Here is a 14,178-nt window from a genome sequence, read left to right as displayed (position 1 = left end):
TATGTGTGCGCAAACCATTTTAGCTCAGGCTGCTTTCTCAACGAGGGCCAGTAGAAAGGATTAATGAGGCTCAAGGATAGATCGATACTAACTTCAGACTTGGAAGCTGCAAGTTTTGCCATTTCTATGTTGCTTTTAGTGCCGCAACGAACAATTTTTTGACAAACATTGAATCTGTTGATCATTACTTCGATTAATCGATTATCAATCAGATAAAAAGAAAAGCACTAAAGATGCCTCGCATAGCACATCACACATTATTAATACTACTGGACTGCTGGCATTAATATAGTATTCCCATAAACAATAAATGTAATAAAACAGACAGTAAACATATCTGTACCTCGCTCGCCTCCCACTCGTTCCGTCTCTTCCTCAGCTGTTCACATTTGCGCAGCTTGCAGATCTGCTTGCCCGTCTTGCGGTTCAGACAGTTTGCGCAGGTATTGCAGTTCTGTTTCCGGAGGCAGGGAGTGCAGGCACCACATTTCTTCCTCCTTTTTTTCTGGAGGTCCAGAGCGGCGTCAAGAGAGGCATCATGGGGAGACAGTGAGAAGAGACCCGCTTGCTGGTGTTCACTCTCTATATATTTGCTCAAAGGAGATGTCTCCTCGAAGGATTTCCTTCGCAAGCGGAGAGGCTGAGTCTCCACGATGTCCTTGGAGAATTCGTAAATGTCCTCAGGTGGTGGGCCAGGCCCTGCTCTTGGCCCGGGCATGGTGACTGTCCTGCCTTATGCCTACTCTGTCTCTTAATTAGGGAGATTGAAAAACATGAATAAACAGTGTTGTGTTTAAAAAGTGGAGTTAAAAATGAACAACAGATACCATCCAAATGTACCATGAATATTTGGCTGCACTTGCTGTGAGTTTGTCTGGCTCTAACAACAGTTGGACAGGTAGATAACTCGTCTTGGATCAGTATTTGCTGTTGACTTTGTCTACCTAGATATTAAACCACACTGGAAAAAACTCAATCCCCTTAACTCTGTGGGCTGCTGCCAAAAAGGGTTGGCTTATTGTTCATCTTGTCTTCTAGTCAGAGCCTATCAGGGACAACTTAATTATTATATTGTGTTCTTGGTCACCAGGGTGGCCTTGGAGAATTTGGGGGGCAACTTTCAGTGAGGAGTCCATCTTTCCCAACTATCCTGAGGGATGGTCGGCAGGCCACTACAGTCTGGGCAGCGTAGCTGAAGCCTGGGGTGTCATGGCGATGTCTCCCCAGCCTGGGTACAGTCTGTAAGTGTGCAGAAACAGCAAAGAAAGAGAAGAACAAGACAAAAATAGTCTTCATTAATGCTCAAATGTATATTCACCTCCTTTATTTCTAGGTTTGCAGTGGTTACATTGCCTACAGTATCATTCTACACTAATTCTTGTGAACAACTGCATGGTTAAATTAAAATTTTCAGTGTGAAGTTGAAGGGAATATGCCTTTATCTCTCCATTAGGTTCAGATTTTTGTCTCAAAGGAGAACACTGGACGTGTTATTTACACAGCAGATATGTATGATGTAGTAAATAATTTCATTTCAGTTGGGCTTCAAACTTTGGTGAACATTTTACACATTTGACCAATTGCAAAACTTAATTCTACAGCTGACCTGTGAGGGAAAAAAGAAAACCTGAGAGTCTGCCACATTAGCACCATACACTTTTATACAAATGAGGGCATTGACAGTTGTGTTTTCCTCACTCCTTCATTTCCACTTTGCCACAAATAAAAGTAGCCAAAACCAACGATAATCACTTAAAGTAGTCACAATGGCATCAAGCTTTGAGCATCACTTATCTTTTGAGGGCATGCAAATCAATGCAATCATCTGTGTCCTTACTGGTAGATCACAAGATCTGTCAAATAAACATGGCTGGGTGGTGTTGGTAAATTACAGACTGCATGCCTCAGTGTTAGTATCTGAGGTTGCCCCCAGCATCCCAACCTACTCATCAGATGGTGTAGATGCTGTATGTGTGTCATCATTTACTGTATTAATAAAGTTTATCTTAAGTTATCTTGTCAGATGCCACTTGAAAACCATGCATGGCTTGAGTAGTTGCCATAACTGGCTGTGTAGCATCTGATAATACTAGATGCTTTCCCTTCATTAGAGTTCAGTCTGACACCCTTGATTACTGTCTGCACACTGTCTGGTTTCCAAACACAGCTGTCAGTGCCGTAAGTCCAGTTGGCTCATAGGCACACAGGCCTATGTGAGCGGTTTGAGAAGATACTGCGTTTTAATGGCAGGCCCCACATGGACGGGGGGCTGATGTCTCCCTGAATGAAAGACGGGGGTGGATAAGTTGATGCCGGGGACAGTCCTCTTTGTCTTTCGGTCACACACTCCAGTCAACCGTCAATAAAGTGAATTGTGCTGAGAAAAGCCAGTGTTTCTTTGCTATTGACTGCTTTCCCAGCCTGCACTGAATATGTTCTGTAGATGTTGGAATCGGAGGGTAAAAGCCACCTAAATTCATCGCCATAAAATATGTAGGTTAAGTTAATATAAGTTTACATTACCCATTGGGCTTCTGCATAAAATGGATTTTAAAATAAAAATTGAAACCTTACAACTATGTCAGGGCCTTAATTCAAGGTGGGAAAATCACAAATCGGCTTTAATTGCAGAGGTTAATTGCTGCTAATGTTTGTGGCTCCAACTGCAACTTCGTACAAATAAATAGCATTAACACACATAATAACTAATAATTCCCCCACAACACTGGGATGTAACAACGTAATTACAACATTTAAATGTGTGCCCAAAATGAAATGACTTACAATAAGGTACCGTGAATCATTTTAACTTTTAGCTAGTTTTCAGCTTTGCTAGCAAGCTAACACAGCCTACAAGTTGGAGGCAAACACTTTTACCACGCAGGGAGCCATGGCGCAGCTTTTTGTCCTAGTTGAAACCAGCAGTTCCTGGAGTTGTCCTCTGTGTTAGTTACACGAATGACCAGTGTCCTCAATGGAAATGGAAGAGTTAACACCACTGGGAGCCACCTAATAGTGACACAAATGTGTAGCACTCAGGATGTTTGACTATTTCCCTCCATCGCTGGGCTAACTGCAAAGCTGCTTAGCCTAAAGGCAGTAGATACAACATTGGGCAACAGGTAGCTCATGACAATGCTGCAGGCGGTTTTAATTAAAGTAGCGTAGGATCAGCTATATTTAAATACATAAACATTGATCAAACCAGGCTACGCTAATTGCGGTAACAGCACGCGCTCTGCCAACTTCGCACGCGGCTGAATCAGCACTTCAGTCGCGCGACAGTCAGCGGCCGTATAACGCGCAGCCAGTGCGGCGAACGAGCCCCCAGCTGCTACTGTTATTGTTACTGTACGTCCACGTGGTCACAGACAGGGCACCTGGAAACATGCCTAAAGGGCGCGTGGCCACCGATCAAAGCAACCAGATAAAAACTAAAAGGCACCTTCAGATTCACATGCGGATAATGCTCATTATCTACAGCAGAATACACACACAGCTCGTCAGGGCTGTGAGAAAGGACACTGGGTTAATTGATTTAGGTGACAAAAACGGCACTTTCACCCTGTTTGAGCACACTTTTTGATTTACACCCACGTGAGAGTCCCACAAATCTGTTGCAGAGACAAAAACTGCTGTGACAACTCTACATGCTACTTGCACGGTCACCCAATAAAAGGCTTAATATTATTATCTCAATAAAAGCATTAATTGTGTCATCATCAAATACCATTATGCAATATAGCTAACTAAATGTGCAGCACAGAAACTTGTGGAACTCGCAGTTCTGCATACAGACACATTTAAGTGGGGTCACTTAAATTAGCACCATTCCATCCAAATCTACACACACACACACACACACACCATTCATAATATTCAGAATGAAAAGAGACAACCTACCACCCGCGATCACCTGGTCTTTCAAGGGGTCGATATTCCTTCTCACTCTGGCCTTCAAAAGCGTTTGCAAAATGAAAATCATTCAGGTGAAATCTGACAAAAGCACCTAGATTAATGTAAAAGCTCGAGAGCTAGAAACGCGCTCGCAATACATTTTCCACTCAAAAAAAGTGCCATGCACAAGAGGGGAGAGGGAGGAAAAAGTTAGTGCGCGATGACACCACAGTGAGTTCAAGCTGCTGTCTGGTCAGCGGTGCTGGAGGTGGAAACGGGACAGAGAGAGAGAGAGGGTGGAAGGAGGTTGTGTCTTTTGGAGGGGTTAAAGTTCTCAGTAAATTATGGAGTGGAGTCCTGCCAGCTAGAGCCGGGGGGGCGTCACACAATGGGTACGTGGGGGTTAAAACTGGTCTGAGATGGGGAGTTTAACGGCTATTTTTGAGATCATATGATGATTTCAAGCTGCCCTCGTGGTGCTGCGCTGCAATTTAGAATTGGTAACTCGAATGTCAGAGAGTGGACTATCATCAGACTCCTGTGATGTCACGAGGGGGTTTTAAACCAGATGTTGTGACATCATGAGGGGAAGGAGCACGAGGAGAGTTTAGGACTGGGCCCCCGCTCTGTTCAGAGGAACAGTGGCCCCAGCTGACAGAGCTCAGGTATCTCAGCTGCCTGTTATCCCAGCTGAGGGTTTGATCCACACCATCCTCATCCTCGAGAAAAGGATCTGTGTAAGGAGAGGTTTGGCATGGGCAATCCACCTACATACATATGTATTCATTTTAGTCATCAAAAGTTTAAACAGATTTTGAAGCTGCACTTTTGATGAATATTCACAATAGCAGTTTCTCGTATACTTCAGGCATAGACTAATGTATTTATACTGTGAAGCTTGATGATGGCATTTATTTGCAATTGTAAATATAAATGTACCGTAATACTGGGATACTTTACCGTATAGATGCAAAATACTACGTGTGTGTATATAACCCATTCAATAATTGGTGTTATCACTCAAGTCATAACACATCAAATCTTTATTTTTACACCATTATAACACTCCATTGGAGGCTGTCTTAACAAACACACACAAAATACAAACCGTCAACATTTCTTCTGAGGTACCTCGCCATTATACCATAATACAGAGTTGAATATATTCTTTTCATTTGAGTTGTTAATTAGGTCTCGAGATGCACATTACACAGTTTCCCTGACGGTAGCTGTACTGAGAAAATCTTTTTGGATAATTTGGACACAGTATTTAGCAGCAAATTGAGGGAATCAAGCATCTTTTTCCCCGTACTGTTTGGTCATCATCTTGTTAAATAACAAGCTTCAATGACAGTATGCAGAAATGGAAACGTTGCACACAGGACATTACTCTTGCAATTGGATCCTTTGTTTTGTTTAATAAATAATAATTCATGTTGAATAAAACAGGTGAACGTGTACCTGAAATTTTCCCAGAAACCTTCATTGTAATAAACAGCTTGAGTCTACATCCATCTTACCTGCATCAAAAGGAAATGTTAGTACTAGCAGATGTGAAAGTGCATGATTGAGGACGGCTCCAGTGTCACATTCTCACATGTCAGTGTGCTGACTCCAGTGCTGCAGACAAAACCATCTAATAATTGCAACAAGGAGAAGAGGAGCACAGAAACAGAACGAACAGAAAAGCAAACAGAGGAATGGCAGAAAGGGCATCAGAAAAATTGGACAGGAGAAGAAGGAGGAGGACAAGAAATACAGTGACATCCATGTTCATTGGGAGGTTGCAGGATCAGAGAAAAGTAACGTCGCACCGTGTTCTACAACATTTAGGAGCATGTTTTGCAAAAATGAAGTAAAGGCTGTCACAGCATATCCACCCGATCGACTGCCACTAGTTTCTTGACTCAGTTTGATGTCCTACTGTGCTGTTAGACAAAGCTACAGTTTTATCTTGCAGAGGCACCTTGACATGGAAAAACACTGAATTTCTGTCATTCTTTACAGCTCATGCTATCATAATGTATTATTTTGGGGGCATTATTTTGATTAGCTATTTACTAAATATCCTTGTTTTGAGTGTGAAAAACAGTCACCTGGCACACATCTATCCCCAACAAACATGCCATGGACACCGAAATACTGTCTGGAAAGGTGGAGAGCAGATCACTTTCAAACCTGATACCCAGAGCTGAAACTGCACAGCATCAGATGGAGGCCTGTTTGTTTGGTTCTTGGAGCTTGAAATGTATATCTGAACTTGATGGAGCCTGAACTGACACAAACTGGCACTTCTTATGTAGCTGCTTGGGTTTGGTTTGGCCTCAGGATTCAAATCATCAGTGAAAATGCTGTTAACAGTATATGTCAGACATATATATTGGGATCAGGTGGGTTTGGCCTGGGTTCGGTTTGGACAGAGATGGGAATGCTTTATTACACTTGGTTCAAACTCTACAGACTCCATCAAAGCTCTAACCAGTTTACTGGACATTTGAAGCGGTTACTTCAACAGAGGTTTCTATGTGCAATGGTCCATTCTCAACTGCTACAAGGAGCCTCCAATATTTGTAGGTAAATCCTGAAATGCATATACACAGGGAATGTGCCAACTCCCCTTTCCCCATCAGATCACCCCTCAGTCTCATGGTGGTTTGGTCCAGTAGTCACAGAGCAGCAGTCTTTATGTCCGCACCTGGAACTTGCCAGCCTTCGTCATGTACTTGATGCCTTTGAAAGGTTTATACTTCTCACCGTACATGTCCAGTCGATTCACCTTCAGCCCTGTTTAATGACAGAAATACCAATTTTTTCTCAATACACACAGAACAAACACCAACAGTAACACCAAAACAAATGGTGAATGGGGGTGGCTCAGGGTGGGGATGTACAACAACTACTGAGATGATTTTTAAAGATCGCAACATATGCATTTTTAGGAAAGTCAAATGTATTGCACTGTGACTCAAATGTCCTAGTAATGCATGAAGGGCACAAACTTGTGCTAATCACACTGTGCTTGCCTACATTGTAGTTAAAAAAGAAAAGAAAAAATGGAAAGCACTGAATGCATGCTAGTTATATTGCCTTCCATGTTGTGAAATTAGGAGTTTAGGCAAAGATTTTAGGAGATTTTTGCTTTAATATTACATTAAATCATGTTAAGCATAATCACATGCAAGTAGCTCATACAATAAGCTATATAAATGTGTCATGTGAGGAAGAACATTTATTGCATTTGGCACCATCTAGTGGTCACTGTGGTTCTGTGCTCACGGAACAGAACAAGTCAGGTGGTTGTCAGCTGAGCAGGCTATGTGATGAAAGCCTCTCATGTGTGGGGACTGAGGACAAATTACTCTCAATTCAAAATATAAAGTAGAAATGATATTCATTAGTAAATGAAAAAATATGGATCTATGTCTGAGGCAGCCTGGTTGTTGTGTGTGTGAGTTTAGCTGGAAAGTAAACCAGGTATTGTTTGACAGACCGTATCATTAACAACAACCAATAGATAGATAGACAGATAAGCCAATCCCTATGAGGAATGAAGAAATTCCAGGAATGACATAATCATGACTATGTGATACAAGAGGTGACGATTGTAAGAGTACGAGTGTGTACCTGAAATGGCCATCTGTTGGATTTTGAACTGGATGTTGATGGTGGGGTTCTCGTCAGGTTTGGAGGCCCCGGCCTGCAGGCTCATGGTGCCTTTCAAACTGGGAAGCTTCTGTGGGTTGATCTTACCAACATCCCATGACAACATCTAGCCAAGACAAAAAACATCGACATGGTATGAGATCTCTACCACTTGGAAAAAGTGGGAAAAACCAATGCGAATGGTGGCATCTCTGATTCTTCAGAAGATTCATGTAAATTAAGATAATTTGAGGCTTTTTGAGGCTTGCAGCTTCCTTGTGACAAAACTGACCTCAAGCCATAACTTTGCACTCCAATGTTCCTTCTTGCCCTTTTTGGCATGTAAACACACACAGACACAATTTCTAGGTACCTTTGTGACTGGGTCAAAGGTGTAGGTTCCCTGGGAGGGGTTGAGGTTGGCGTTGAGGACACCCCGTGGCAGCTGGCTGCTGACTAGAACTGACTCCACAGCCTTGCCCATGGTCTGTTTGGGTCCCAGGGTCAAGTCAAAACGCCCCTGGGAGCTTCCCTCCCGGAAGGTGATGTTGTGTTTGACATACACTGGGATCGCCACCAGGCTGAAGGTGAAGTAGACCAACAAACAACAGAAGTCAGAGTTGTACGAGCGAACATTCATGCAAATGTCCCATAATTCTGTTGCTGTATTCTAATATTAGTGCATTGCTGCAGAGAAAATCCCTCTGACAGAACACATGTAGTATCTATTGGCAACTACTGGCTAAAAAAAAAAACACATGGGTAATATGCTGAATGGTGTTTCATCTGTATAAGTTACACGAAGAGATCGTGAATGAAAAGACACTGACTTCTGAGAGCTGACGTGGTAGGAGAGCAACCGGAAGTTGCCATCAGGGGGGATGAAGGAGAGGATCCGCTCAGCTTCCCAGCGCTTGAACCGAACACACGGGTGGAAGCTGACATCATCCAGAAGCCGAGGATTCTGGGAGAAAGATGCAAATAAGACAAATAAAATGTGAATACTTGTACTGTAAATATCATTCAGTCGCTTTAGCTCATGGCTTCTGTATTTCCAGCTGTTGAAATCATTCTTACGTCTTGTGCAGAGTTAAACGCTTTCCAAATAACTTTGGCTAAACATTGGTGATATTCTTGATAGTCTTAAGAGTTTACCGGCGATTATGTACATACTTACAAAAAAAAAATAATAATCAGACGTGAATCTGATAGTGTGGACCTACAGAGTGCATAAAAGCACTAGAGCACTTGTTGAAATAAAGGAAAAGAGGAAACTCACCATAAATGAGAGAGTGAGGTCGGGCATGCCAGTCAGTTTTACACAGGCATCAATAACTCCCTGAATTTCTGCTGTAATGGTGGAGCCTGGCCAGGAGGGTTGGGGATTGATGTGAGAAATTGATAGAAAGCAAAAACCACATAGGTGAACAACAAAACTCATTTTGAAGGCAGAAACTAAGAGCTGTGGAGAGATGCTGCTGACATCTGATACTTTACACCATTGTTATTTTTTATCAGGTCATTTTCTTGACACACTCCCAACACTGAATTATTGAATTAACTATCAAAGTACATTATAATGTGCAATGAACGCTATTGTGATAAAAACATCCATACCATGCTATGGTCTAATTTATCAGGATCTATGGCATTGTTCTGTTATAAGTTTCTTTTTTTCTTTAAAAGAAAGAGATTTGCATTTTTTCACCAAGTGATCTGTGGATCTTAACATGTTAATAACTAACAGAGAGGCTGAATAATGAAGCAATGGTACAATGAAGTGTTTGAATGGCAGGCTGTTCAGAGCAATACCTGATTTATCGATGATAGCATCGATTTCCTCCACCACGTCAAAATACGCTTCGTTGTTGGTGTATTTGACTCCGGTGCGTCTCCATGGAACCACTGACAGCTGGCCTGTAGGGAGCTGTTCACCAACATTGGTGCTGCCTGGAATACACACATTAACCAAATGTAAAACAACAAGCACATTTACACAGAGTCCATTTACACAGTACACAGAAATGGCTGACACTGATTCTATCCAGTCTTATTTGGTGTATTTGTGACCTCACATTATCATTTTATCTGAATGGGATCTCGGCATTTTGTCTATGAACAAAACATGAACTTTAGAGTACTCGGTTTGAATGAATGTGTTGTCTCATGAATAAAAAGTTCTCTCTGAAGCATATGCATAGCACATCACATTGACAGCAGTCTATGTCAAACTCCTCCTGCTGAGTGACATCATATACTAATTTGCATATAAGTTGCATGTACAACTTGATTGAATAACTGTTCAACCTATAGAGACTAAAGTGTTAATGAGATCCTTTATGTTTTAAACACCAATTACCCAGACTAATTAATTTAGCACCTCATGTACACACTGGCACATATAATATTTAACAGGTCATGATTTGACATGATATTCAAAACTAGGGGTGTCCAAACTTTTCCCCTTCGTGGAACTGTCAGTCACAGTCCCCAGAAGTAAACACCTTGCATTGCATCGTATTGTAATGTGCAAAAATAATTAGTTAGTTATCCTACATATTTAAAGGGAATTTTACCTCATGAACAATGCAACAGAATAAACAGCAATTCATATTTACATTTTTTTAATTGATTTTAATTGTTTTTAACTAGAAACAACGAGTGGGCCAAATTGAACCTTCTGACGGGCCAACTTTGGTTCGTGGCCCCCACTTTGGACAGCCCTGTTCTAAACATTTGGTTTTTCCAGTAGAGTATGAATTTTACATACACTGTGGCCTGTGGTTAATATGTACATGGACTGTACCTGTGATGGTGTTGACCATTGTGCGGAGGATGGTGGGAGGCTTAATGAGCTCTTTGAGGATGTTAGACTCTGTGGCCAGCGGAAAGCCGTTATCCAGCATCTCCTCCAGTAGTTCATAGACCACTACCACATTGTCCTTAATAGCAGCCTCTGTACACACTCCAAAATAGTCCTGAGAACAAAGAACACAAGCAAAGTATGGGCATTTAAAGTCAGCTATGAGTCATTTAAAATAAACTAAAAGTGGACTGAAAAATGAAATGGAGCCACAACCTGGAACGTGTCGACGACTCTGTGCAGGAACTCAATGACAAACAGCGGTGGCACCTCACTCTGGATGACTGCAACGAAGTAGATGCGATGCCTAAGCACACTGATAAGGTAGTGATGCGGTGTGGGGATCACTGGCGGGACGTTCTCTGGCTCAGTGGCACGTTCCTGGGCCTCAAAGAAGTAGTCACACACAGAGCGGCTGACCACGCTCTTCCAGTGCTTCTCCAGGAAAATGTCCCCTGAGGCGTTCACTAAGAACAGGCTGTGGATCATTGTGGCTGGAGGCTGAGAGGCTAAAAGAGGAAACCAAAGCAGTTCAAATGGGAATTTGGATTTCACACAATGCAAGTTTATAGAGGGTAATAATATCAGTCTGTGATCTGGTCAAGAGTTAGGAGAAAAAATAAAGTAAATAACTACACAATAAACAGTAAACCCAAGGCCACCATTGAAAAAGAGCCATCCTCCTGTCACATGACACATTCTTATTGGATAAAAGCCAGGCCTTGGCTGGTCTTACAGTGCAGCATTGGATGGCTCTGTGTGCTGAGTATGTGTGTTTAATCAGACGAGTACAATGTAACTGCACACTTCTTTTTTACTGTGTTGAAGTGCAAGCTTTTTGTTTTCTTCAAATCCACAAATCTGTATTTGATGCAGACTTCAGATCCACAAAGCCATTAAAAATAGTTTCAAGTATAATTTACATTTCAACAATAGTAATTAGTATTACAAACTTTTTCATAGCAATACGTGAATAAGTGATTTCTGACCTCATTCAAATGAAGTGTAGTGGGTCAGTTTAAAAGTGACTAAATCAAACTTCACTGTTAAAGGAGTGTGGCGCACCTCTCCACACACAGAGGCCAGGAACGATACGTTAGCATGTTTTTACTTATTTTACTTACTTACTTTATACAGCGCCATTAAGTTAACATTAAGTCCCTTTAGTTAGCGTCGACTTACGGTGTCTGGGAAATATGACACCGGAATATTCATTAAATATGCGGCAACGCTATCGAGTTCGGACCGGATGTAACTCACCACTACAAGAACCTTAACAAATTACAGCTACGTTACACGTAATTGTAAGTGACAGCAGAGTAACGAGCTATCTATGAAGAACGGAGCAGTTGAAGGCCTCCGTCTCCATTCAAGATGCTAACCTACATCAGTCCCTCCTCCTGCCTCACAGTCTCATGACAGAGGAACAGCCCCGTCACCCAGTGTGGAGGATGAAAATACATGAAAATAACGATGCTGTTCTGACTGAAAAAATTACAATTTACGCCTCAAGCCATTCATAAACTGCAACTTACTTACCGAAGACAATTTTTTGCGTTTTCCTCTCGCCTTTCACCCTTTTCCCCCTTTAGGATTAATCGGCCGTCGTTGCTTCCCGTTAGGTGGAGCGGAGCTTGCTGCCAGAAGGGATGCAAGAGCGCAGCGAACCAATCAGACACCAGCGAGACTGTAAAATCCCGCCTATCTCATAGAGTCATAGGTCAACAATACGGAAGCCGGTGGCTCGTGACTTGGCTGTGGTTGGACCATGAAGGGAGAGCGACGGTAAACACCAGTAAAACTGGTCGCTGATTGGTTGTAGAATGTAGGTAGTCTGACATTTTGTTTGCAGTATCAGATTTCATCTTGTGAGTTCCTCGCCATTCAAACAAACAGATCCAGGGACACGGTAAGCCTCCACGAGACTGTTCTGACAATAACGCGGAAATGCTTGAAGTCATTGCTTTCAGACTCATTTGTCATTTGTCAGATTCTCATCCTCATCTAATTTGACATATTTCCCCCAAACAAGGTTACAGTGAAATAGCAAACATGAGGATAGCACAGAATACCATGGAAAGCTGGCTGATAATGATACTCATAACCTTCAACCATGTCTCAGCTGATATGATTCAATAAAGCAATAAAAGAGCCTGAACCAGGAGATCACTATTGGATTTTCATGGGCTTCACAAACAGAACACATGCTGGAATGAAAACTGGGTGCACAGTGAATAATATGTCAGAGCTCATGGTCTGCAGCTCACCCCCTTTAGATAAAGTGTCAACACATGTGCAAACAATGAGGTTATGAGAAATACCCTCAGTGTCAACGAGTGAAATCCTTACAGGAAATGTTAGTGGAACAGAAGACCACAGACATCACAACAAATGGCCTCTTCCATCGGTTATAACCATAAAGAGCCTCTTGATGAAGAAGATAAATCTCTGTTGACTAGTGTTTATTCTGAAAACGCTGCAAACAACACGCTGTACTGACACTCATCGGCTCAGGCCAGCTTGTAAATCTGCATATAGCTGGAATGAAAGAGAAGATGCCAGGCTCAACACTCAACCAGTCGACCTTTCCCCTCCCAAATCTTCATGGTTTCCTGTTTCTGTGGTAAAAGAACCGCAAGTAACACAGAGGTATCACAGAGACACGAAGACAGCCATCGATTGTTTGTTTGTATTGACAGAGGTATGTGTGGACCCAGTGTGATGAAAATGCTGAAGCAAGTACTCTGAGCTGCTGCCTCTTCTGATGTAACCTGCTCTGTGGGACACTGCTTTTACCACAGACCTGCAAACCAATCAGTCCACGAGGCAGGAGTTGCAATGTTACATAATTACAGTGAGTGATTGATATTCATTATTAAATAGTTGACAACAGGTGAATAGCTTGGGGATCTCCCTTATTTATCAGGAGCAAATGAAAAGTCGTTATTATCCAAAATGTGCTACTGTAATCAGTGACTGACTCCAATCCAACATCCACCAGCTGCACTGACATGAGTGACTTGATCAGATTGAGCTTTTACGTGAATGACAAATGTGACTCCTGTGAGTTATCATTGAAAGTGAGACCATGTAATGCACAAACCTGCGAAATTTAAGGTGGCAAAGTGTGAGGTGGGGTGAAGAGATAACTCAGGTTTTCACATCAGTGCAGGTTTCACATGGCATGCTCATGTTCCATGTGGACATCTAGTGGCCACAAGCAGTCGAGGCAATTCCACAAGTGACTGAATTGATGTCTGCAAGTCCATTATCAATGTTCAAACTACAGCCACAGACAGGTCTGATAAAACAAGAGTGTCTGAGTTTGACTCTTAAAAGTAATATCTAAGGATGTTTCTATTCACACTTTGATTATTGCTTTTTTAGTCATGAGTATTAAATGTTGTGAAAAATGCTGGCCTTTAATCAGGGACTTTTAAATTAATGTACACCACTTGGGGCAACGTCATGTCACTTGTTTTACAGCACACCGTTAACCTCCCTGCTATATGTAAGGTTGTCACAATTTGTCTGGTACCTAATGAGGGACAAAATCCTTCCTTGTACTTAAAAATTAAAAGCAATTCCAAATGTAAAATATTCAGTTTATACAAGAACATTTCCCATTTTCAACAAGGTGCATGGTATTTAGCACAATTAATGAATGCATCGTCATCACTTTGGACAAAATCTGGAAAGAGTGGATTTAGATGACAACTACAACTGAACTGTAGAACTGACTCAGACGAAACTTTAAAAAGCTCAAAGAGAACATG

The 14,178-nt window shown here is 41.9% G+C and overlaps 1 protein-coding gene across 1 annotated transcript; it reads right to left on the bottom strand.

The window, feature by feature from the left end:
* Nucleotides 1-4,934: 4,934 nt before the first annotated feature.
* ap3m2 (adaptor related protein complex 3 subunit mu 2) lies at nt 4,935-12,042 on the bottom strand. The gene is made up of 9 exons (XM_041937169.1): nt 11,942-12,042; nt 10,619-10,911; nt 10,346-10,517; nt 9,352-9,489; nt 8,819-8,904; nt 8,370-8,503; nt 7,913-8,120; nt 7,522-7,666; nt 4,935-6,681 (listed from the first exon to the last, which is right to left on the bottom strand). The coding sequence occupies exons 2-9, from the start codon at nt 10,889-10,891 to the stop codon at nt 6,581-6,583; spliced, it is 1,257 nt and encodes a 418-aa protein (XP_041793103.1). The 5' UTR covers nt 10,892-10,911; nt 11,942-12,042; the 3' UTR covers nt 4,935-6,580.
* Nucleotides 12,043-14,178: the final 2,136 nt, after the last annotated feature.

The sequence above is a fragment of the Chelmon rostratus genome, chromosome 5 (assembly GCF_017976325.1).
Source record: "Chelmon rostratus isolate fCheRos1 chromosome 5, fCheRos1.pri, whole genome shotgun sequence".
NCBI classification, from domain to species: Eukaryota; Metazoa; Chordata; class Actinopteri; order Chaetodontiformes; family Chaetodontidae; genus Chelmon; species Chelmon rostratus.
This window is presented reverse-complemented; position numbering and strand designations above follow the sequence as displayed.

Excerpts from the sequence above, each read along its gene's own strand:
- ap3m2 (XM_041937169.1), bottom strand. The coding sequence starts at position 10,891 with ATGATCCACAGCCTGTTCTTAGTGAACGCCTCAGGGGACATTTTCCTG. Across the intron at positions 8,905-9,351 it reads TGCTATCATCGATAAATCAG|GCTCCACCATTACAGCAGAA; the intron begins GTATTGCTCTGA and ends CCTCCTGGCCAG. Across the intron at positions 8,121-8,369 it reads TACCACGTCAGCTCTCAGAA|CCTGGTGGCGATCCCAGTGT; the intron begins GTCAGTGTCTTT and ends CTTCACCTTCAG.